The sequence below is a fragment of the Panthera onca genome, chromosome D1 (assembly GCF_046562875.1).
Source record: "Panthera onca isolate mPanOnc1 chromosome D1, mPanOnc1 haplotype 2, whole genome shotgun sequence".
Lineage (NCBI taxonomy): Eukaryota > Metazoa > Chordata > Mammalia > Carnivora > Felidae > Panthera > Panthera onca.
Genome location: NC_138348.1, coordinates 86,404,682 through 86,431,247, shown reverse-complemented (window position 1 = coordinate 86,431,247; position 26,566 = coordinate 86,404,682). Strand labels below are relative to the sequence as shown.

Below are 26,566 nucleotides of genomic sequence, written 5' to 3'. Positions count from 1 at the left end.
GGTGGAATCCAGAACTCTGTTTGAGACATCGTTCTATTGAACAATGAAATAAACATGACAAATAGGCCAAATTGTTATCCTTTGTTGAGCACACACTGTAGGCACAGTATTGTTCTAAGCCCTTTATGCATATGAACTCATTGAATCCCCAGGATAGCCCTATGAGAAGGATAATTATTAGATCCTTTTTTTTTTTTACAGAGGGAGAAGTGAAGCTTCTTGATGCGCACAGATAAATTAATGTTGTCCTGAGTGCACATGTCTTGCACTGTAATGGAGAAGGGCAGATGCTGGCATGAAGACCTTGCAGTTGTATTTCCCATAGTAAGCAGTCAGGTGTTTTCCAACCCTGGGTATCTGGGTATCAGAGAGGAGAAATCCCTGCCTGAGTGATGCGGGGGAGCAGATGGCCTCGTGTCAAGATTCATTGACATCCTGATGGGCCCACTTCCACCTGCTGTGAGCTGATGAGGGAGAAAGAGTTATTGTCAAATTCCCAACTTGCCCTTTTCAATATAAAGTTCACTTGATATATATATATATATATATATATATATATATATATATATATATAACTTCGGTTGCTAACGCATTTTGTTCTCTGGAGTGCGAGAGACCCAGCTTCCCGCATAGCCTTTAATTAGTTTCTGGATGATGACATCTCCACCAAGAAGCAACTGGTTGCATCCCTCCAATCTCCAGGGGAGATAAAAGAATCTAATAAAGACATTTGGTATTTCTAGGTGATGTGTTTGACAAGCTTTGTATTAACAAGAGGTCATGTTGGAACTTTTTTCTTTCCCCAACTGCTTCCCTCACTTGCTCCAGCACTGTGACATTTCACAGGGGGATTAAGAGAGCCATCACAATCACTGAGAACTTGTAGCTTAAAACAGACCAGCCTGCATCTCCACCCCTCATGCTGGAGGGGAAGAGGCTTCACCTTGATCTGCTCACAGACCTTAACCTTTATGAGGGATTTAGTGGCAATAAGGCCTCAGAACAAGAAATCAGTTTAAAACCAACTGACAAGTTACTTTGGACAGCACTGGGGCCACTTCCTGGGCTTCAGGATTCAAGGCCAGATAATGAGATGTTTCTTCCACTTGCCTAAATTATTCCCAAAGATGATGGTCACAGGGAACGTGGGTATAACTCAAATTTTCATTTTGACATACATGATAGCAGTACTCAGGTGGAGAGAGACAGAAACTCCCCTCAGGGCTGTCTCCCTTCCTCTGAATTCAACCTTGCAGGCATGTTTGGGAAAAGAGCAACAGCTGTGGAAGAATCCATTCCATACGACAGTCAAGGGTGGAGTGGGGAGGACTTCGCCACTACCTCCCAACTGCAGTCGGCATAGTCCCTTGCTGCACATGGTTTTATAGCCTGTGTGTGAGTGCATAACTACCAGTGCTTTTAGGCAATTAGGAATTAAAGTGCCAATGTCACCACCAAGGCAGCTGAGAAGGTAAGTGAGCTTGTCACTGTTGGCAGCCAGCAGATTGGCAGCCCAGAGACACAGCCTTCTGCAGGGCTGAACCCAGAGTCTCCAGGAGGTGAGGGCTCCCTCCCTGCCCCCTGTCTCCCTTGTCTCTATTTGGCCTGGATGGAACAGCCCAGAAGTGGGCAATGGCTGGCACCTGAACACCTGAGCAACTCTTAAAGGCAAGAGGAGAGTGTGAGTTAAGAGAATCATTGCTAGAAGTCCACGAGATTATGGTGACCTACACAGACACTCTTACTTGTTATCTTGTACCATCACAAGATGGAGAAGTATGAATCTGTCCTGGGGTTAGGAGATGGCACTGAGTGTGGTAGAAGGACCATTCCTCTCTCCACAAGGCAAGTTGCTGTGTAGAAGCAAGAACATCCAAGGGGCAGAGTTAGCTAACCTCCTCCTAAATTGGGAGGAAAAGGACCCCTATTGAAAACATCATGGCACCACAGGAATGGCAGGCCCCTAAAACTCAAATGTATCTAAAGGGTTTCTCCAGCTAAGGCCCAGGGTGGCAGGCATTGTCCTGAGTCATATGGGGTCTGTGTCTCCTTTCTCTGGAGATCTTTCAGAGCTTAGGCAAAAAGTCTTTCTGGAACAGGGGGGCAACCGATAATGACTGGGGGAGGAGCAAAGTGGCAGACACAGTTCTAGAGCTTTCCTTAACTGGCCGCTTGAAGTTCATGGGCAGCAGCTGCATTCTTGCTTTAGGAAGAGAGAGACATAGCCATATGCCAGAGGGCAAGGGAACAAAGGAAACTGCTTGAAGAGGCTTAGTGGCAGGCTCTAGCTTCTGGGGAAAACAAGACTAGACACTTGCTGGTAAGCAGAAATTAGAAGCAGGGGGCATCAGAACTTTCCTACCACTGCCACCTTGGAGATGCATGTGAAGAAAACATGGATTTCAGAAGATGTCATAGGTGTGCTATAAAGAAATCCCGGTCAGCAATTCCGGGTTGGATTGTTAGAGTAGACAATTATGCTGTTTACCACTAATTGATTGAACTCTGCATTATCTCAATCACAATAGCATTCATTTGTGGAATGATTAGCAGTTCACTAAGTGATTTCAATTGTACCTACATATTTCATTTGATACCCAAAGCCCTATAGAAAAAGCTTGAATCTGGGATCTGCCACTTTCTAGCCTAGTGACTTTGAGCACCTTGTTAGCTATTTAAAGCCTCAGTGTTTTGCATTAAATGGGAAAATGCATGGCAAGTGCCTAGTATTTATTAGGTGTTCAAAAAATATTAGTTCTCCATCAGGAGTAATAATAAAAAGTAATACTGCCTTGGATTTCTCTCTCTCTCTTTTTCTTTTTTTTTTATTCTCATAAAACTATGTAAGTGAATCAGGCTATTAGTTGATTCCCTTTTGGGTAGCATTATTTTAGTTTTTGAGGACCTCTAGTTTGTGTAAAGTTTAGATGATATTTTTAGAAACACATTTTTAGCGAATTTTAGTTGTCTGACTTCCTGTATGATGACCTTGGGTTACTTGTTTAACTTCTCTGAATTTCATTGTCTTTATTGTGCAGTGGGGATAATGCCTAGGAATTACTGTGAGAATTTAAAAGGAAGCAGAGAATGTCAAGCTCTGGTAAAGTACTTAGCATAGAAGGTGTTCAGTGGCCCTTCCCTTCCCTTCCCATTCCGTCTCTCCTCCCTTCATGACCTGGTCTCTAAAAATCAGGTCCTATTTGGTGAGTGGAGCATGAAGTCAGTCATGCACATTGAACCAAAAGCAAATGCCATTGTGCTGGAAGCTGGAAAACAACCAGTCCTGTCTGGATGGCAGGTCCACATCATGCTTAGTAGTAATACCCTTTTGTTCCCACATTAAACAACTGATGAAAAGATACTTCTTAGCAATTTCTTGGATGATGCCAAATATAATGGAGCACTTATGGTTCCAGGTAAGTTGCTGTGAAATTCAATTCACACTAATATGCCCAGAAGCAGGAAAGCATAGAGTGAAGAATGCATGGTGTTTATTTTATTCTCCTACGTCTCTATCAGGAACGACTAAATTGGGTCAGAGAGCAGAACTCATAAAAACTTCCTTCCACATTTCAGCTGATCCTGAAAGGAACAAATTCCAAACTTCAGAACCAGTGGTTTATGACTAATCCTGAATAAATCACTAGCTTTTCTCCCAGGACTTCATGATTTTCCAGCAAACATGAAGGGTTTTAATATGGAGAAGGAGAAAGAATGAGATATAAGAAATGACAAAAGGGTTCTGGTAAAAGATGAAACAATCTGCCTGAGCTTTGCCATTAAGAGCGATTTCAACCTCTAATTTAGGATTCTGAATGTCTGTAATCTGACCTTTCCCTTCTGGAAAGTGGAGGCAAGCTCACTGCTGGCAAGGGAATGGAGTCCTGTTGCACATCCCCATCCTGAGCTGCAGCCAGCATCCTGACTTAAAGATGCCTCAGAACCACTAGCACAGGTATCTACCTGGTGCTTAGCATCCACTTTGGCAAGGGGTGGGGGTCCCATCTCCACCACAAAGCCAAAGCCCCTCCCCCACAGCCCTTAATGTCTGTATTTGTCTTCATATTGGCCTCTAGGGGTACACATTTTTAGTAACACTAATAAATCACTTTTGAATAGTATTTTATGTTTAAAATGTGATTTCTCACAGTCTTGTCTGATCCATAGGCAATCTATTCTAAAGAAGCAAGATAGTATTCATATAATTAAGGAAATCAGTGAGTTAAATGATTTACATGAGTTTATGCAGCTAGTGATTGTTGGGTCGGGTCTTAATACCTGATCTTCTGATGCAAAGCTTAGGGTTCTTTTTATTGAGGGATAAGAAATCCCACAGAACCCATAATATTGGAATATGCATTCAATTATAATTTTTTTATTGGAAAGAAGGAATAAGGAAGGAAAGAGAAAGAAAGAAAGAAAGAAAGAAAGAAAGAAAGAAAGAAAAAGAAAGAAAGCAGGAAGGGAGGGGAAAAGGACAGAAGATGGAAAGACTGACTGACTAGTCTCTTCAGTCAAAATAAGCCAAATAAGTTCTCAGTGGACACAGCAGTGGGTTTAATTGATTATTTCTCTGCCATGGTGTAGAGACAGCCAGGAACACCTGGTTGGATGAAACAGTCAGGTTGGGGGAACTACAGTGCTGCCTCCCAGGAAGGCTGTCCAGGAAGGCTACAGCTACCTGCCTCAGCTCATATTAGTAGAAGCTAAACATGAGGGTGCTGATGAGGAGGTTCTGCTGATGGAGGAGGGAGGACAACATGATATTTATGCAAGAGTGGGAAGTCTCAAGAAATATACTCCTGGAACCTCCCCTCCACTCTTCTGACAGAGAATAGCACCATATACAAATGAGCAGAGAGGGCTCCCTTTCCCGAATGTACCATAAGCATGAAGATATTCACATAGAGAGGTGAAAAGGGATGATGAGTGAAAGGGACGGATGAGTTTAGCAAAGGTCACAGTTTTTGGTAATGTGAATTCCAATAGACTTAATATATTTGGGTCATATAGAATCTACATTCAGGTCCCACTGTCAATGCTTTACCTGGATAACTTTGAGCAAATTACAAAAATCTCACTAAGACTTAATTTCTTCATATGTAAGTAGGAATAGTAGTATTCCTCAGAGGATTCTGTCAAGATTAAATGAAATAATGGAGCCAAGCTCCCTGTAAAATATGTAATGAACAACAGAGATTCAAAATGTGTCAATGCATGCATGTGTCTATGTGTGTACTCAGTATGTTTATGGTTTTTAAAGTATGCATCCATGATTCCACATGCAGTTTGTATTTTCTAACTCATATAATCCCTCATTTTCAAAAACACTCTTCAACTCTGCAATCTTCAGTTGTATGCCCTTGAACAAGTTCCTTGATCCCTCTGAATATAATTATTCTCATCTGTAAAATGTAGGAAAGGAAATAATTAGGGAGACAACACACCCCCACTTGCCTGGAACTTTTCTGATTTTGGCAGTGTAAGTCCTATGTTCCAGGAGACTCTACAGTTCCAGATAAATGAGGACATTAGGGCACTTTAGAAGTAATATCTACTTGTGGGGTTAATGCAGGGATAAAATAAAGTAATATATGTAAAATATCTATTATACAACAGGTATTTAATAAATAGCTACTATAAGTATTATTATAGATACTGAGAGTCTTTAGGGGTCATTTCAAGATCTGGAGGAAGTTCATTTCATTCAATTTATTTGCATTTCCAAACAGTCGAATAAAAACACCCTAACGCAGGGCTCCTGGGTGGCTCAGTCGGTTGAGCATCCGACTTTGGCTCAGGTCATGATCTCGCAGTTTGTGAGTTTGAGCCCCACGTCGGGCTCTGTACTGACACCTCGGAGTGGAACCTGCTTCGGATTCTGTGTCTCCCTCTCTCTGACCCTTCCCCACTCATGCTCTGTCTCTCAAAGATGAATAAACATTAAAAAAATTTAAAAACACCCTAACTCATTCATTCAAAAAATATTTATTGAAAGCTGTGCCAGATATTATGGTATGTGCTGAGCATCTCAATGAACAAAACAGGCAACAGAGCTTACATTTTACAGTAAAACCTTGGATTGCAAGTAATTTGTTCTGTGAGTATTCTGAAAGATGAGCAAGCATTTCTAATAAATTTAACTTGATAAACGAGCAGTGTCTGCAATATGAGTAGTACGTGATGCCGAGTGTCACATGGTCACAGCTGAGCCAATTGTTCTTGAAATTCACTTTGATACACAAGTGCTTTGGATTAAAAGCATGTTTCCAGAATGAATTATGCTCACAAACCAAGGTTTTACTGTATTGGGAAGAGGCAGGTAATTATGTAACCATCTAGTATGGCATGTTCCACTTTAGAAAGGGTGATCAAGGAAGGCTTCGTAGAGGAGCTAAGATTTAAAGAATAAGACAAAACCATCCAGGTCAAGAGCAGGGAAAAAGATAAGCAGAATGCATCTGAGTCAAGGAATGAATGACCTGTGAGTGTTTCAGGAGGAAGGGTAGCCAGTGGAGTGAGAAAAAGAGAATGATTTGGGATGGATAGAGAGAGGCAGGCTCTGGTTCATGAAGGGCTTTTGACCTCAAAGAAGGAGTTTTCATGCTCCATGACCAACTCATCTCTTTGTTTAGTCCGAATGAGAAAAAGAAGTTCAATTAACAGTTATATTTTGCATGAGACTTTGCCCTGGTCTACAGTGACCAGTAACAAAAGACGTATTAGTCCACAAACCAACACCTGCTTGATTGCATCTTCAGCTTTTTGATCTAGATGGCACATTCATGCACCAGGCTATTAACATACACCTGAGAGTCTCTGTGTGGGATCTGGAAACCAGGAAAGTTAAGGGTGTTCCAGATTGGTCCTTTTAGTTATGTAAGGACAGAGGTCTCAAGGCCTTAGTAGTGAAGCAGCCCTTGCTGTGAAAACTACCATTAGCTGCCATAGGCATCTCAGATCTTCGCTACAGAGAAGAGGCAGGAGAACTGCCACTGGCAGTAAAGGGAGCCATCTGGGATGCATAGATCTGCATGTGCCATGGGGAGCAACCTGGTCCAAGCAACTTATGTGCATTCCCAGCCCCACAGGACTGTGCAATGCTTAATAAAGCATCTTAATTTGGATTTAATAGGATATCTACTGTGTGCTAAAAACAGCAAATTGCTATTTATTAATGGCATAATTATTAAAACTTAACACCTGGGCAGTGGAAGCTAAACCAAGAATGAGGAAGTTCCCTAGAATACTGTTTCAATAATTATCTTATTTAATTATTTACACTTCTGAATTAGAATTCAATAAGAGCCAGATTAAACCTTAACATAATGTTTTAAATGTGGAACTGTATTCAGAGTGTGGATCACTGGGCTTCTGCCTCCCTTCCCAAACATAACCTCTTCACTTCTTGGTCTTCCTGTTCCCATATTGGTGTTTTTTTCTAGGTTCAGAACTTAAAGTCAGCAGAGATGTTACATACATGTATGTGGAAACTAGCTGATGGCCTTTTTAAGGAAGCATGAACTCTTAGCACATCTCATTTACTTTTGAAGCTTCAATTATTACTCCTCTGCTGTTGACTTTCAAATCCTATTCTGGGACCTTGCCCCAGACCTTTAATGGCATCACTGTAATTGCCGAAAGGTTAAATCTGCCTTCATGTCTATCAGAATGTCTAAAACAGAATCTAACTCATCAAAATAATGTCCTCCCCAAAAGATCTCCATATAACTTCCAGGAATGTGCTACTTAGCCATCTAACTGCTGTTGAACAAAATGGCATTCACACTTGACTCATTATTTCTAATTCCTCCCTCCTGGCAATCAAGTACCCGTGCATTTTCCTGGGCGTTGATCTTAAAACCATCCTTTTCTTTCCATCCTTATAGAGCCAACAGTTTAATCCATGCCTTGAATATCACTCTAATATAGATTGATTTATTTGACTTCAATTTCTGTCTTTCATTCTGTCTGACACATTTTTGCAGATTGTTTTGCCTAAAGTACATTGAAAATATTAGGGATTTTTTTCTTTAAAATTTTTCAAATACATGCTGTTGCCTATAGAATAGAGTGAAAATCTAGGATCTAGTCAAGCTGTTCCATAATTTGGCTTTAGCTTTCTTCATTGATCTTATATCCTCTTCTTCCTTTAATCAGTTAAAATCTATCAACCACCCATTCTGTATTGACACTACATAATGTGTTTGCCAAGTGCATATAATATTAAAACTCACTTATTGAGCACTTCAAATTGCTAGGACCTCCTTTAAGTCCACTTTGTAAACTTACTCCTTAAATCCTCAAAAAAACCCAAGAGGTACATGGTATTGTTAGCTTTGCTCCATAGATGAGGAAGTGAGACACAGAGAGGTGAATTAATTTGGCTAAGGTTACCCAGTTTGAACATATTCAAGTCAGGATCTCAACCACTACTCTCTTTTGTCTTTTGTAGTAAATAAACTGTGTCTTCATACATTTCATGAATTTCTGCTTCCCATTGATCCCCAGGTGTTCCTGTTCCACTTGAAGTGGCTTTACTTTCTCAGCCTTTGTGACTGTTTTTCATTTGTTGGTATCCAAAATAGACTCGCTAGCCAAGGCAAAGTCACTCTAACACTCCTACTTGCAGTGTCCTCCCTTTTCCCAATTTACAGGACTGAATATTTGTACCATTCACTTGATATTCAACCCCACACAATTTTGTGACAAATTTTGCTTTATTTTTCAACTCTCTAGGATGTTCATAGTCACTGTCTCCTCAAACAGATTGTAAGCTAGTGGAGAGCCAACAGAATTTATATATTTCTGCATGTCTTTCATATACCAACAACACAGTTGTGTATATAGGAGTTGTTCACCAAATGTTCGCTGAAAGACTTTTAGCCCAGCCTCTGTCAGCAGCTCTTCTTCCATTAATAATTATGCCTTGCCACAAAAACTCTTAATAATAGTATTCTTCTTATGTCTCCTTTTCCTACAATGCCTTCCCTCTTCTCCTCTTCAGATTCACTTTTACTTATCTTGGGCTTAGTTAAGTGTCACACATCCACAAGGTCTGACATGACATCCATCTCCAGGCTGGCTTAAGTGTCTATCCTTTGTATTCCCTTAATACCATTTCTATTCTTCTGTGTCACAATACATTAAAGGTATATATTTCTGGACCAATTTTTATATCTCTAGACTGTAACTCCTTGAGGACAAGGGCTGTGTCTTGTTTAGTGTTAAATTCTTAGTGCTAAGCATAATGCCAGTGTATGGAAGTGATCAATGAATATTGATTAAAGAAGGAAGGACAGACAAAGTAATCCTAGTATGTTTCCAACAGCCTGCATAATGAGAAGAGGTAAGATGCAGAATGTATCCATGGAAACAATATAAATATATAAATAATCCTATCTTAGTTGGCCAGAACTTTTTTATGAACATGAATTAGCTAAGACCACAGTGCATCCTTATCAATTCAATTTAATTTTAAATACTGACAGTGTGCTAGCAGTTTCCTCCTGGAAAATGATACTTTCAATCCCCTAGTATCTTAGGTACTATGCCAATTTAGTTCTGATAATTGGGATTGCACCTCTTGTCAAACTACCACAGCTCTATGCCATGAAAGGTCTGCCTTTCAAACTTATCTGGGGCCATGTGCCACCTCTGAACTGCTCTCCTGGGCAAAATTGAAAGGACAGCAAGCATTTCTCCAACTTCTACTTCATAAGTTGGATACTTGCCAACTGTTAGTGGAGGGAGACAATTCTAGATGATTCTTCCAAGCATAAGGTGTGATTGTCTCATTTAATATACTTACTGTGCTGACAGCTCTGGCCCAAAACACCTTCTATTCTACTTGGGGGCTGTCCATTGTTCTCTAGTGTATGATTAGCAGATTAGCTATCATGTAAGAAGCCAGGAAAATGAACTCCCAGTAAACCCTTCCAAAGCAAGAGTAATTCATTACCCAGTCTGATTTCCACTTAAAATGTACTTTAAGCACACTTCCAACTACAAACCCTAAATCACCCTGTGTTCACAAAGTCCATCATTTTTTATTTTATTGCATGGCGTTGGCGTGACATAATCTCTTGCAGAGCATCTCGGAGTGCTTTACAGATCAATAAATTACTTACCTGCACAGTTGAAGCCGTGTCTGCAAGGCCAACACAGTCATTATGCAAGCTGTCTGTCCTCCAGGAAGCAAGCAAAGCTTTGTGGGTGCCAACGCTGGGTGGGAGCAAGGGCCAGGTGAATGTATGGGTTGGGGGAGTGGTGGTGCAAGCAGTGACTGTTACAGTTAAAGCAGTGAATAAAATACATCAAGTTTAAATGATTTTAAGACTGAGAGCACTTAGAAACTTGGATCCTTCAGACAGTCAGCAAATCAAGTGTCCAGTCATTAACCCATCAACTATCTTTCTGTCCAAGAAGATTCAATCTAGCTTTTAAAATGGTACAGCCATAAATTGCAATGTCACGTCTTAGAAGTCCTGGATCATAGAGCCAATGGGCACTCCCCAGCCCTCACCACATAGACTCTTCTACCAAATAGTTGTATCTGTCCTATCAAATAGTTGTGAGAGTGCAGGTGTATGTGCAAATTCATACACACACACACACACACACACGCTGTCTCTCTGTCTAAAGCTCAATATGGATTTATATCTAAAAATGATTAATTGATGTTTACTTTTTGTATGACACCCCACTCAAGACAGCAGAAAATAAAAAAGTAGACTAAGTCTTTAGATCTTATACTCAGAATGTATAGCATACCGGAAAGATGAGACAAGTGTAACATAAGCAAGTTTATTTTAAATGACTTGGAAGAGGCTATGGGATTGCCAGGAAAGAGAGGTGACATCTTTGTAGAGATATCTGAACAACCTTATAGAAGGCCCTCACCTGGGCCTTGTATAATTCCAATAGGTATACATAGTTGGAGAAGAGAGTCTAAGTGACCAAAATCAGCAGCAAAGGTATGGGGATTAGGAAATAAAAGTGCAACACATGCTTATTAATGAGTGTTCCCAGTAAGGTGGAGTGTGGGAAGGGAGTGGAAGACACTATGCAAGAAGGAAGGAAGGAAGGAAGGAAGGAAGGAAGGAAGGAAGGAGGCTAGAAGATACCTGGATGATCCCGTTTCCATGGAGAAGAAAGCCTAACACAATTAGAAGTGAGTGATTAATGGTTCAAGCAGAAGAGGAAAGTCCAGCATGGAAATTTGCGATCAATCTGATTTTCAAATGAGGGGGTTCATCATCTGGCCTTGGGACAGGAAATAATTTGACATTTAAGTTTCCTGATATCTTCAGCAAGCCAGATGGCATTGTGTATTGGGTAGATGATGTGTGCTGGAATTGCACACTCTGATGGCTCAGAGGGTGGCTTATTCAAGGGAAGAACCTAATTTGAAGAGCCCTAAGGGAGCTGAATGGAGGGGTCACTTAATTTATGATGAACTAATGTGTTAAAACTAGTGCCTGTGAGACTGAACTGATATGTGTTTGTAATCCAGTTCTGATATTGTTACAAACATGTAGCAGGTTGGAAAGGTGGTTCCCTTGAATATCATTATAATTCCATCCTATAAATATTTGTTGTGCTTTTTCCCTGGTTATAAATATGATTCAGTCATGGCTCAGGCTGTGAAAAAGTTCTTGGTTATTGGATGAGAGATGCTAAGCAAATAACCATAACATAGGTGTCAAGAACTGGAGTCTGGAAGCTCATGAATGTCACCCTTACTTTATAAATCAATTAGAAAATAAGAGAAACAAATGTCATACTTGAGTTAAATGCCACATTCACCAGTGGGAAAGATGGTACTAGAGAATTAGGCTTAGATGTATAGCAACAATGGGCTTCTAATTTAGAACACAAGAATGAGACAGATACATATAGGCAAGTGGAGGCTGTGCTGTAGGGTGTACAAGACCCCATGGGATGCTGCCCCTGTGTCACATGTCTGAGGAAGACGACACTGGAAAACAGCTTCCTAAGGGAAGCCTGGTTCCAAAACAAAAGACTGAAAGAAGTGTGGGATCCTACTCGCAATTTTACCAATTAGAATAAACCTTTCGCCTCCTTGGGGGATTAATTTAGGATAGAGAGAGACAAAGAGACCAAATGTGTTATGCCTAATTGCTGTTCTCTCTGATTCCCCATTAGGTATGAGTAATGTGCTCTGGGAACACAGATAAGAAGAGCTTTAACTTAAGTATCTGAAGGAGGACAGACACGAGTAGGGGTAGGGAAAGCTGCACCAACTGGCATTTGATTTGGACTTTAAAAGATGACTAGAGGGGCACCTGGGTGGCTCAGTCAGTTTCAGTTTGGGTCATGCTATCACAGTGAGTTTGAGCCCTGCATTGGGCTCTGTGCTGACAGCGAGGAGCCTGCTTGGGATTTTCTCTCTCCCTTTCTCTCTGCCCCTCCCCTGCTCTCTCTCTCTCTCTCCCTCAAAATAAATAAACTTTAAAAAAGAATGACCAGAAAATTTCCAGGAAGACAAGAGACAATATAGATCCCAAACGCGTGATGGCCAAGAAGGACATAGAGTGTCGGGGATAATAAGGAGGGTAAGGAAAGGTGAGATCATAGGTAGCATAGATTGATGCTTGATTCTGAACTGCCTAGTATGCTGGCATAAAGAAGATTGTGTATTTTCAGGTAGGCAATACGGAGCAACTGGAGGTGTTTAGGCAGAGATGTGGTACAATCAGAACTGCATTATATAAAGAGGACTCTGAACGCGGTGTGGAGAATGACTGGTGAATGTGTGTCGGAGGTGGGTGGGGGTGAGAGTGGAGAAGGAAGCGGGTGGAGGCTAGGAGAACAGTTATTGCAGTATTGCAGTGGAATCCATTCCCACTCAGACTCCCTGACTCTGTGTTTAAATGGGAAGAAATAAAAGCTAAATTCAAGGTAAGATAATTCTTTCATGTTTAAGGTAATTCCTCTAATTTTTAATCATTTACTCCTATAGTCCCAATATTTCAGCCCCTGGGCTGTGCTGCCAACTATCATTATAAGACAACAAAGAAATGTTTCGGCAAGATTTTTATTTCCCTCTTATCTTTTTTGTCTCTACAGTATCTCCCAAAATTGTAGAGATTTCTTCAGATATCTCCATTAATGAAGGGAATAATATCAGCCTCACCTGCATAGCAACGGGTAGACCAGAGCCTACGGTTACCTGGAGACACATCTCCCCAAAAGGTAAGAGAAGAAATGGAAGAATTGTTGGCCATGGCTAGGAGGTCATGGCACTGGTGGCTTTATCCAAATGGCCCTACATTTTTGGTATCCTGATAATAGTATACTCATGGCTCTGAAGGGAATTTTGGTGATCTCTACAAGACAGGAATATGTCCTGTAAGATTTCAGAAATCAAATCTGAGCGTTTCTCGAATGCTGGGGAGATTAATTCCAATTCTTTCTGGGTGCAATAGTGTTAACCTGTTCTGGGTGAACTTTATTGGTCTTGTTTGATGATGGAACAATCATCATTGGTGGCATTGTCCAGATGGTTGTTCTAAGATACTAAAAACACAACACATAAGGATTTAAAAAAACTTTGAATGGGCATAGTCCTAAAAGGAAAATGTCCAAGTCTGACTCCTCAGCATTGACAAATATCTGGTCCCTAGTCCATGAGCTGTTTTGTGGTGGTGTTGTTGTTGTTACTCAGATTAATCTTAGATAACAAATATAGCTCAAGATGTGACTAAATTGCAAAATTTACCTTGTCTAAATGTCTAGATGTTTTGTAGACCAGACTAAGTGTTGTTTTGTGCTTTCATGGATTAAACATTAAACCTTTAGATTTTAAGGGGAGATGCCATTTATCATTAAGGTAGCTTTTATGCAAGATGCATTAAATTATTTCATTTGTTTTTAAATATGTACTGAGTGCTTATAATAGCCCAGGCACTCTGCTGAGCACTGGGGATATAGCAATAAAGCAAAACATATCAGTTTTTGTTCTCATGAGCTTCCATTCTCAGGAGACAAGTGACAAAAAAAATGAATCTACAATGTAACAAGTGGTGTTAAGAATAAGAAAATAGAGCAGTATACATTGACAGAAGAACCAGAGGTTCGGTTGGAGAAGGCTTTTGAAAAGGTGACATTTGAACAGATATGTGAATAAAGATGCTTCATTTCAGTGCTTATTGCTGGCTAATGTGAGCTATGTTTAAGTAAATGTGTATGTGTGTGTGTTTATGCATGCATGTATGCATGAAGTTATGTGTATGGCTGAGTACTACAGGTTCAAGGATTCTAAAGGAATCATCATAGTGGATATCTCCTTGGTGTTGCAGGTTGGGACCCCCAAAAGTAGACCCTGACAATGTGATTGGCATGCAAGAAGTTTATTTGAGGCTCTCTTGGGATCAACTTCTATGAAGGGGTAGGGAAGGAAGCAGGGCTGGGCTGAGGGAGAAGCTGAGTTGCCTGAAGACCAGTGGAACATCTCAGCTGACCCTGTGGAGAATTCTGAGGCCAGTGTTACCCTTTAGCAATGCTTTGTTGAGATGGGGGTGACCTTTTATACCAGCAGAACAGCCTTGGAATTTGGGCTATCCCCTGAAGAGTTGTGACCTTGGAATAGGCGTCTCTCTTTACACTAGATAGTCTGCATAAGGGGCTGCACCAGAGAGCTGCCCACCAGCAACACATCTGTCCCTGGGGGCAGACATCCTCTCTTCCTAAAGATGGCAGAACATTTGGACATTTAAATGAAATCAGGGTAGGACTATGAGTAGGCCCTCATATCGAATTCCTCTCACAGAAAGAGACAGACTTGCCCTGCTGGAGATTCTCAGAGAAGTCATGAAATTTTCAGTGTGTTAGGCCTGAATTGCTGGGAGCAATCCCATGCAACCATTTCTGACTCTACCACTGTGAGCAAATGGATCTGAGAGAGTATTCACATGTCTGCAGTTCTCTCGATTTGGAATGGCCTTACAAATGGACTGGCCCAAAACCTGGGAGGAGACTTCTACTGTGCATGAGATCATCAGTGAGAGAACGTAGCTCTAGGGCACCTCTGAGGCAGGGTCCATCGAAATGGACAGACTTTCCAAGTTCACAATGCACGCCATTCATCACTGCTTAATGCTTGTCCCCAGTGCTATTGGACGCCAGGGCGCTCTGTGCTTTTAAAATCTGTGGAACATTCATCATCCTGGGTAGACTCACTTTACCTTATGTAGAGAGGCACTGGACCCCTCCTTCTTGCAGGTCTCCCTCTGTCTCCTGTCTGGTATCTTCTCTGATTTCCTCTCCCAGCTTTTCAGCTCTTTGTCCTTTTGTAAGTACTCCTCCTGACATTTCTCCTCTGTACATCTCCTTCTGTCTTGCCCTTTCATGCTTTCTCTTTTTATTGTTTACTTTCTCTTTCTTTCTCAGTCTCCTAAACATCTGTGCATTAATTTCAATTCTCCCTCCATTTTTTTCCCCTCTCTCTCTTTTCCTGACAATTACTTCTGTCTCTCTTATGGCATTGGAGCCTCCTCTTTCTTTTATCTTGCTGAAGTTCACACTGGCATACCTTAGAGTCTTTTTACCCCTTTTGTAGCCATTAAGCAGACTCATTGCCTCAGGAGACTTTACCTGAGACTGTGCCAGATGCTTCCATTTTACTGTTTTGGCTGTTATGGAAACAGAAGATGGATCAAGGAGTGAGGAGAACGATAATCTGAATCTACCTGTGGATCAGAGTAATTTAGATGAACAGCCTTTTCCAGATCCCTGGTCCAGATTAGCTATCGCAGATTCAAACTGATGAGACATGCCAAGCAGTAACTAATCACCTCAGAACTCACCAGGGTGCTGTTTTCCCAGTGACTGATTATTTGGAGATCAGAGGTGTCAGTGGACTGCTGCCAGATCTGAACCGAAGCTGGAGACCCTTAGCAGTAAGACCTTCATCTTTCCCCCCTAAATATTTCCAAAAGGGTACTTATTTTAAATAAGTTGGGACAGTCTTGGGGTTCCTTGGTGAAAAAAAAAAAAAAAGATATGCCACAACTTAGCAAAGCCTCCAAAGGCTAAGAGCTCTTGTCATCTTTTGTTCTACTTTGTGTGGGTAGATCATGTTTCAATCTGGACAGTTCTCACACACATACCCATAAAATCCCTGAATGGATAGCTGATGGAGGCTAAGCACATAGGCAACCCTGATGGCTTCACTGCATTTTCTCCCTCGAGACTGATGTGTTTGTTTTGTATATTTCTGAAAACTCTTAGTTTCTTCCATCATAACTCATATGGTGCTGCTTGCAATAAACTTCTACAAACCTCTTTAGAATGTGTATCCCAGGCTTGACCCCTTTTTACACGGAGAAGGAGAACAGGAATGTTAACCACCATTTTAGTAATGGCTCATGCATTTTGGTACATAGACACAGGAGTGATCATCTGATCAGAAGCAGAATGGAGGGGACTTGTCCATGAAATTATCTGCCTAGCACTTTGCATCAGATGGATAAAATGCCACTTTTCCATATCCAAGATGTAGAGGAAGGTGAGGCCTCTCAAGACACACCTCTGTGCTGCCATTGATCATGGGAAGTAATTGTCTCTTGTTACTGGCAATATGTCTTCTAGTTCTCCTCATGAACTTACCACTCCCAAGAGTTCAAGAAGAAAGTGCACAAGCTTTGTAAAGATACCTGCCCTCCTTCTGCACACTTGTTTCGAATGTACATGTTTTGCTAACACCTGTATGGGCCTTGGTCTTTTCAGAAGGAAGAGCCCTCCTCTCTCTGTCTCAAGGAAATTCTATTTGGATGGGCACAAATGTTTTATTGGCCTCTCACCAAATTCTGTGTAAATGCTAGCATCCTACTCCAAGGGCCCAAACACCATCAGTGGCCCCTGTCTCGTATGGGCATATTCCCCATTAATGGCTCTGTGCCTTGTCTTTTGTCCCCATCTAGGCATGCAATAATTTATTTTAGCAAAGCCTTAAGCTTGAGTCTTTCTATGTAAAAAAGAATACCTTTAAGGTTCTCTGTTACTCTGATTCTCCCATGTGTCCTAAAATTTTTATGTCTCCAGTTGCTGTTGGATTGTAGGAGCTTTAGAGAGAAAGGTGAGATTCCTATATTGCCACATCCCCAGGAGCCCAACATGGAACTCAGGTGAAGATTTGAGTCATATCACTGACATGCAGATTCTACTATACCTACGGAATCAAGGATCATTGAGCATCCTAATGGAGCATCCCTTTTCAGTGTGCCTACCTCCACTTCTCTCCCATCAAACAAAATACTGAAAATAAAAACCTTACCAAGGCTACTGAAAGAATACTTTGTACTCAGATGTCGGTTGGGGGCTCAGAAAGGTCCAGTGAGCTGTTTACAGAGATGTCCTGATTTCTGATTCATGAATTCTTTGAGACCTATGTCTCTTTGAGGGCCCACATCTCACTTTGTTTCTTGACCTTCTAGCACAATGTCCATCACCTAGAAAGCATTCAAGAAATATTTGTTGATTCTGTGAACAAGCACTTACTTTCATCAGTGCCCCAGAGAGACATGCTTGTTCTCCCATGTCAAAGACTTCATCCTGATCCTTGAGGAACTCCACTTTGATGTTGCTGTTGAGACCTGAGTGTTTCCTGCTGAAGCTCTGTTGGGGAATTTCCAGGACATTTTCTCTGGTCTTCACAGGATTGTCAAGCTTTTCCAAAGTTCTCCTACTGAGAGACCTGCTGTGGCTGGTCTTAACTTCTCCTTGAAGGAGAGACTCCTTTTCATGTACTCTTTTGAAAAAGTTGAGAAGACTCACAAGTGACTTTGAAACTGGATCCTCTAGTGAGCTCTCTTCTACCCTCATCACTGCCTCACTGCTGTCACTCTCCTGATGCGTGTGTTACTCTCATATGTTCTTCATCTGGCCTCTCTGAGTCTCTTGGTCCTTTTGGTGTCTTACTCTTCCCAACCATAATTGTGCCTAAACCCTCAATGGCTCCAACAGTTTCATAAAATAATCCTGGATGTTTCCAGGGAAAGTTACTTCAACTGTATATGGAAATTTGTTTCTCCTCATAGGTTAAAAAAATAAAAATTCAAAGAAAGAAATCAGTGTGAAAAAGAGAAATAGTAGTTTAAAAATTCTCCCTGCCCCTGACACTATGATAGTTGAAGTGGGAAATAGATTGGTTTTTCTTAGGACCATATAAAGACTCTGGGGGCAAAATTAAGAGCAGGGCCATACATCTTTTGGGCTCCAAACCTAGCCTCTGTTATGGAACACTTACCTTTCAATGTGCAGTGTGAGCAGTGGACAAATACCTGTGGGACTAAGAAACCTTCCTCTGCCAAATCTCTTCCCTTCCCACCTCAGGTGTCCTTCTCTACTTGAAGAGGTCCAGGGGCACCTGGTTTTTCTAGACCTTGTTTCTCATAGCTTTGAAAGACACCAAAAACCTCACCAAGTTGTTGAGGACAAAGTGACCCTTGGATGGAAGCTTTTCTTCTCCTTGTCAATGCCCTGAGTCCTTCCCTCCCCCACCCCCACCACACCCACCTACCTTTCCATTTGTCAGTACTGACAGGTCTTCCTCCCCAGCCAAGCAGGACACTGAAGCACTAATTGGCACTGGAGGTATCACAGCTTGAGTTCAACCAGAGCTGGCAGGCGCCATGACTCCAGTGACAGCTCTGTGAAAAAGTGTCAGGAGCAAAGCTGTGGCATGCCATCGGCTGACTGCAGCACCCTGGCACTAATGAGCAGCCTGTCAGCACCAGCATCAGGGGCCCCATGTGGCACAGAGATCATTAGGATGGCAGATGAGAAAAAACTTCTCCAGCAAAGAAGAGCCAGGATTGGAAGGGAAGGAGGACAAAATGGAACTAAAGACCTCTCCTTACCCACAGGTGGTTATCACCCAGCAGGAAAGGACCAAAAATACACACTTACACACACACACACACACACACACACACACACACACAACATGTTTATAAAAGATCTCTATGCCAACTCTGGACAACCCTTGGAGTCTCATTTTGGTTGAGTTGCCCTGTAATTAATTGATATAGGCCACAAATCTCTTCTGCAGTAAGCCAAGGGGGAGCTCAGTGACTAAATTAACTCTCCAGTCATGGTCGCCCATACTATGAAACCAGGAAGTAGTGTAAGTCCCAAAGAAAGAGGGACCTGAGGAAAAAAGAAAGAATTGGTATCAGTGGGTTGCTTTTTTTCTTTTTTCTTTTTTGGCTACTTTTCAGGGCAGACTCCCTGCCCAGGGAACCTGCTGAGCTGCCAACTGCCTGCCTGTCTTCCACTGGAGTATGATAATCTAAGAGACACAATTAAGAGAAGTAGTTTTGTTTTGTTTTGTTTTGTTTTGTTTTCCTTTGTTATTTCATCCCAGAGGTGGGTTTGGGAAATGGCCAGTATGTTTGCTTTGTTTTTCTACTTCCTGAGGGCAGGTGTGAATTCTCCAGCTCCATTCTTCTGCTTCATGCTTTATGAAGAGTCTGGCCTCTCTCTGAGTTTTGGTTATCTCTAATGGCTCCATTTCTTCATGGGTGGAGGTGACCTGACACAAGGTGGCCATCTGTCTGAAAGAAATGGGCCTTGAGAGCAGGTCCAACTACATTTGAAGTTGCTTCCACTACTTACCAGCTGGGTCCCATTGGGGTAGTGATAAATCTTTCTGAAGATGTGTTTATATATTAATTTTGTTCTTGCTTCTTGGTGTGGCACCAAGAATTTTCATTATTTGTTTCTGGACCCCAGTTGCCCCACACGCTGCAGTTACACTAACAACTGGACATTTACCTTTGGTGTCCTTACCTTTGCACTCACCAGCTGGTCTCCCTTGATCACGTCCTTGCACCTTTTGGATAGAGTTCTATTCTTTCTTTAAGACCATGGTCAAAAGCTACCAGTCACCTCTGGTGGCTTTCTTCAGGCAAAGTGAGTCACCCCTTTTTATGAGATCCCATAGCATTTTGCACACATTCCTAATGATGGCAATCCTTACAGTGACTTGTATGCTCAAAAGGCCCTCCTTATGTCCAAAGGACAGTTATTATGCTGTTTTATTTTATCCTCAGTGCCTAGCACAGCACCAGATGTTTGCAGGTTCTGTAAGTGATTGTTGAACAAAGAGGTATCCAATCTATAGATAGATCCAGTATTTTTCACCCCCCTTTTTTAAAATTTAGTCTTCCTGATGCATAATTTAAAACAAAAGTCACTTTAGTGAGTAAAGGGTAAGATACAGGAACTTCATCTCTTCACATCATTCTTTACTGTCTACCATGTTTCCCAAACCAGTCCAAAGAATTTGTAAGAAAATGTTCTCCCCACTGGTCTGCCCCCAGAACCAGCCCTAACACTCTTCATATGCAAAACAGAGATAATAAAGCCTTCCTAACATGGATGCCATGAGGATTAAATGTGGTCATCAGTGCCACGGACCTGGCCGCAAAATGACACATAGTAGGTGGCCAACAATGTGAGCTTCCATAGCCCCAGCCAGCATCGTGCCTTCCCTGCCACTCAGGAGACAAGAGCAAAAGGGGAGGAAATTAAAATTCTTTTCTCTGAAAGGGTTGAATCCTTACAAAAGCTGAAGCTCAGTCAATTGCCAGAATGGATAGACATTCAAAGGTGCTTAATCAGCACCTCTCTCACCCCCCCCCCCCACAATTTTCTAATTAACGTAGGTGCTTGATTAAAATTCCCAGAGTACCCCCAAGTAGCTATCCCAGGAGAACTAAGTAATTGCTATTGCAAAAGATATTACAGTGGTCATTGATGGTGGAAAAAAAAAAATAATTGCATCATAATTGAAAGTGGCAGATCTCCTGTCCAGCGTAGCAGCAGAGCATACGGTATTAGGCCCAACCTATACAGAGAAAGCCATTTATTATGATAAAGATAAACCAGTGGCACAACTTCAAGTCTGGGGCAAAGTGATCTAGAAACTCATTAAGCAAATGGTTTAAACACAGACAAGCAGACCAAGGTGGGAAGGAAGAAAGCTGAGGAAGACATTTACAGATGACTCTTTAACTCCGTAATTCTCTTTAGCCATAAAATTACAGCTGGATAGATACAGTTAGGGTAAAGTTTGCCAATGTCAATAAGCATTTTTGTAAGTTTAAAATTTATGATCTGGTTTGAAGCAATATTATAGCTGTGCAACTTCCTACTTCAAAGATGAGGAGAATCATAAAAAGACTAGTGGGGAAATTAATGAGTTCAATGTGCCTGGATTGAGAACATATGAAATCAAGCCTCAGCCTAGAAACCAAGGGCAGAAGTGCATACCACAGACACTGTTTGTGGTTTTACTAAATTATTTTAAAGCCCTTGAAAAATGTTCTAGAATCAGATGTCGGCTGAATTCAGTCATTGCTAACAGCATCCTTCCCCACACTCTCCTAAGCCAGGCTATTTATGCTGGTACTTGGTGACCGTTACTATGCAGAATTGTTTTGATAGAACAAAAAAGGAAACATAAAAGCAAGAATATTGTATCATCTTCCCCACAGATGCTAACCAGCCCTAGCTAGTTAGATGCAAAGGGCTTCTTAAAATGGGAGCCCCTCCAGGCCAGAAGACCACATTTCTGATGAGTATCTGTAGCAGGCAGCTCTACTTGGCATCCGAGAAGGTCTCAGCAGGCCTCCCCATCCACCACAAACACAGTGACCTTCTGGCTATCACACCCCTGGAGATCACTTAAGGCTTTGGAGTTCCATGTCTAGCATCCACCAAGCTTAGATAAAGTTTTCCATGCTAGCTTGGAGAAAGCTTTTCATTCCAAATGTCCTTGTCACAAGCAGTGTGAAACATGTCCCATGATTAGGCTGCTTTATCAGTGAGAGAGGGAGGCTTAGAGAGGTAAGGCTAATGGGTCAAGGTCACACAGCTCCACAAATATGCAATGGCCAAAGTAAAACTCAAATCCAAGTCTTTTTGACTCCAAAGTCCATATTCTTGAAGTGTATTGATTTTCTGCCAGGTTTCTGACCCATTGCTTCTTCTGGATCTTCTGGGACATGTATACTTTCTGGTTTCAGACCTCCTGCCAGCCCAGGGCTCTGCTCCTTGGGTCATCCACTTTTTTACAGCCTTCTTGTAAACTCACCCACACTCTTGTTCAGACACTGTACTCCATTTGGGGCACTGTGCTTGGCCTTGACATTCCATCCTCTCCAATGATCTGTGGCTCCATGCAGTGGATCTTTGCATGAATACCTCTGAGCAAGGGACAGAGCCCCAGCATGGAGAGTTGACCCTACCTCAGTTCTCCAGTGAGTTTTCTTTCTCCTACTGAGTCAGCCTTTCTGAGTTTTATGCTCTCTCACCTTTCCGCCTCCACCTGGACCGGGACTCATGGCAGTGATGTGGCTGTTCTCTGACTTGATTTATTTTTTCTTCATGTTAAATACTAACATTCACTCACACAATGGTATGTCTTTGGCTTTGATTGTTATTATTAGGTTGTTTTACACTTTAACAGCTTTAGATATGAAAAGAAATTGCTGGATTCCTGTGTATGTTTTTCATTATCTGACTCCATTCGGTTTCCCTGATGTGTCCTTGTAGTATTTGGCATATTTTATCTTCTCAGTGGTGTAAAATGCTTTTTAATACTGGAACCAGGACAGTTGTGAAGTAATGAACAGAATACCAATTTAGTTCCTTTCAGATCAAGGAGACTCCAGCTTTCTCCGTGGCTGGACTTCCCAGGTTCCCCAAGTACTACCGCACACTCAGGCTGGTCACCACCTTTGAATTTGGGATGATGAAGAAGTAATTCTTCCTGCTGTAGGAGGATCATCTTACCCGCTGCTCCCCAGTAGTGATAGATTCTTCTCACACCTTCCCCTTACCCTGAAAAACAAATCCCTCTTCTCTCTTCTAATGGAGAGTTAAAAGGAATGACTTTGGACTTTATCTTTCCTCCATAAGGGATTCAGAACTCCTCCTGTTTTTTAACTGTCCTGCACTCAGGAGGCCTCGTGTTCCTTCTCTGATTTCTTGCATCACTGCTTTGCACTCTATTGAATGGTTCACTGGGGTCACTGTGGTTGAAGATATTTGGCCAGTCATCTGCATGATAAAGAAAGACAAACGGTTTTCTCCCATCATTGATTTATTTATGCTGTCACATACCATCCCAGAAAAGAATTTCATCAGAGAAGGTGACATGGATTCCCCACCTCCCCCAGGAAAATTCCTTGGAAAAACGGCTTTGATTGTTCATGAATTACTCAACAATTTCTTGGTAAGCACCTCTCTCTGCTAGGCCACTGTCCTAGGTAGTGGAGGCGCATGAATGAACAAAGCAGACAAAATCCTGGCCTCATATAGCTCATATTTTAGTGGAAGAGACAGAAAATAACCTGATGGATACAAAAACTTTGTAATGTATTATATGGTAATTACTGTGGAAAAAATGATCATAATAAAATGCAAACAGATGATCAGCATATGTTTGGAGGTTGCAATATTTTTTTTCAACAAAATCTCCTTTAATTCTCAATGTTACTAATATTTCAAATTTAGTGTACTAAGTAAATACTAGTTTTGCTATTTTTATGTCCATAATTCACTTATAATCAACATTAAGATTCATAATGTTGTGGCAAAAAATGTTTACATCCTTCAGGAAAATCACATTTTTGTCATTAATTATTAATATTGCTTTGCATGGTTTAAGCTTACGTGGGTGTTATAATGTTAACTAGAGTAGACAGGGATGGAGTCATTAGGAAGGCGGCCCAAGAAAGTTGGGGGAGGACACTAGGATGACTCCAGCAAGAGCGTTGCTGGCAGGGCTTGCAGTAAATACAAAGGCCCTGCATCAGTACACAGCTGCCACATTCAGGGTCATCAAGGAGGCTGTGGAGATACCAGAAGAGTTATGTAACACCTAACTTCCTCTCAATAGACTATAAGTTTCATGAGGGGAAGGAACATGCTCTTTCTTCCTTACTGCTATGTGCACCAATGCTTAGCGTGTATCTGTCAAATTAAAGACATTCAATAAGTATTTCTTCAATGAATTAGTGAGTAACGTCAGCATGGGGTTATAGTAAGAATACTTGAGCAAGCATTCTGGAAAGAGACAAGGTTTGAATCAGAAATTATGGTCCCTTGGGGTGCCTGGGTGGTTCAGTCAGTTAAGTTTCTGATTCTTGATTTTGGCTCAGGTCATGATCCCAGGGTCCTGGGATTGAGCCCTATGTCGAGCCTAGAGTTCAGCTCTATGCTGGGTGTGGAGCCTGCTTAAGATTCTCTCTCTGCCCCTTCTGCCCCTTCCCCATTGGTGTGCACATGCATGAGTGTTCTCAAAAAAGAGACAGAGAGAAATTGTGAATTGTGTATTTTTCATTAGTTATTGAAGGTATTGGAAAATAACATAGGCAAATGACAGTGATAGAATGTGGTTAAAGGGAAGGTCCATGGAGAAGAGGGATCCATGTAGCTGATGGTGCAGGTGTCTGACAAATCATCAAAGGGAACGTTAAAATCACCCCAGATAATGGCTGAGGTTAGTGACAAGTAGGGCTGTGAGCCACATGTGAAAGCCCTCAAAGAATCATGAGGAATTCAGGGCATCAGTCATTGGAAGCAAGAACAGGTAGATGCAACATAGCCAGAGGGCAAAAGCTTTGAATGGACTTTCAATAAAACTGTAAAAGAGGAATGGTCTCCAAGTGATCTTGAGTGAGAAGGACTATCACCCCAAACAACCCAGTGATTTCTTGAGAAATACACAAAGGAAGTGTTGCCCTCAGGAAGTAGCTGGGTTTTAATTACTTAAGGCAGTTCAGGGAGTGGTCAGCCTAGAGGCTGAGGGCTTAGGTAATATGTGGCTTCCCAGAAAATGTAAGGAGGGAGGGGTGAGGAATGAAAGAGCTGCAGGACACTGACAATGGGGGGAAGGGGCGCAGAGTCACCCTGGCAGTGACAGATGTGAGGCATGTTAGATTTAAATTGTCCCCAGTGGAAGACAGTGAAACCACACTTTGCAGATTTCAGCTGCAGCCTATGCCTGTGAAGAGGGATAGAAATCCCTTCTCTTCCTGAACCTTAAGGTGGGGTAGTGACAGTTGTAGCTTTTGGCAAGGTCAGGCCTTTTTTGTGATCCAGAGCAAGGGGACTGACTTTTCAGAGGCCATTAAAAGGCCAAGTTTGGAGATCATGAGATAGCATGACAGCAGGGGAGGAGAATAGATTCTGGGATTGAAATAATTGGAGGTGGGGGTAAGATTGCCAAAACCTGCTGATAGGGTCAGAGTTTTCTCCAAAATTGATCATAACAACTCTAGTTATATTTATTTTTTTAAAGAATCAAGATTTATTGGATTGAACAGAAATGATAGAGTACAATGGTTATGATAAATAGGCAGAAAGAATTATCTTTTATTCAACAGATATTTATTGGGTACTTAAAACATGACAGGACATATCTAAGTGTTTCAGATTGTGTTGTGGACACAGCATTCAAAGACTCTACCCTGTGGAGCTGCAACACTGGAGTATAGGGAATATTTGTTAAATAAATATGCAACCTAGTGTCACGGGAAGATAGTACTGTTGAGGAAAATGACACGTTTACCCCAGGGATGTGGTAAAGGATGATGAACGGTACTACTTTAGTCAGAGTACAAGGATCAGCCCTGACCAATACCTAGATGCCCAAGGGAAGCGAGCCACTGACATATCAAGAGAGGGTCTTCCAGACAGAGGTATCTGCAGATACCAAGACCGTGCATCCAGAACATGCTTCATGTGTGTGAGGAACCACAAGAATGTGGACAAATGTAAGTGGCATAGTGTGTGCTAAAGAGACCCCAGGGTCAGGTCATGTGGTACCTGGAAAACGGTGTTAAAAACTGGAATCTGTTTGAATAAAAGGCATTGGCAAGTTTTAAGCAAGAGAGTGAAGTGATTTAATACATGTTGTTCAAGGGCCATTTTAACCGCTTGAAGAGAAAGGCAGGGGTTAAGAGGTGGGTTAAAGTAGCAACTGGGATGCTAGTTCGGATTCTGCTTTGGTCCCTCAAGAAATGAGGAGGAGGAGGATTATCGTGGTAGGGTTGAAGGTGATAAGACTATGTTTAATGTTCAATGTATTCTGAATTAAAGCTGCCAAGATTCCCTGACTGATTAAACATGGGAGTTGTGAGGCAGAGTTAGGTGACTGAGATTTGTGGCCTGTGCCACTGGTGACTAGGGATATAATTTTCTGTCGCCTAGAACTCCAAGAGCAACAAGTCTGTAGGTGGAAATAGGAGCTTGGTACTTAAGATATGCAAATGGAAATGCTGATTAGATAGTTGGCTATGTAAGCATACAGGGGTATAAAAATAAATGTAGGGGTCAGCAGCATTCTGATGGTGTTCAGTGCCACAAGGCTGTCTGTCACCACCTATGAGGTGAGGCTAGTTAGAGGAGAGTTCTGTGGACTGGGCTTTGGGGCACTCCAATACATAGGTGCCAAGATGAGAGGATGGGTCAGCATGGATGATGGTGGGAAAGTAGAGAGCTGTGAAGCAAATCTGAAAGGCAACAGAAG

General features: G+C 41.7%; 1 protein-coding gene across 5 annotated transcripts in view; it reads left to right on the top strand.

The window, feature by feature from the left end:
- NTM (neurotrimin) overlaps positions 1-26,566 on the top strand; it is a 940,166-nt gene that overhangs the window by 819,271 nt on the left and 94,329 nt on the right. For all 5 annotated transcript variants that reach the window (XM_060605255.3, XM_060605261.3, XM_060605258.3 and 2 more), the window contains one exon: positions 13,093-13,218. In XM_060605255.3, coding sequence (XP_060461238.1) covers positions 13,093-13,218 — 126 coding nt within the window. The remainder of the gene's footprint in view (positions 1-13,092; positions 13,219-26,566) is intronic.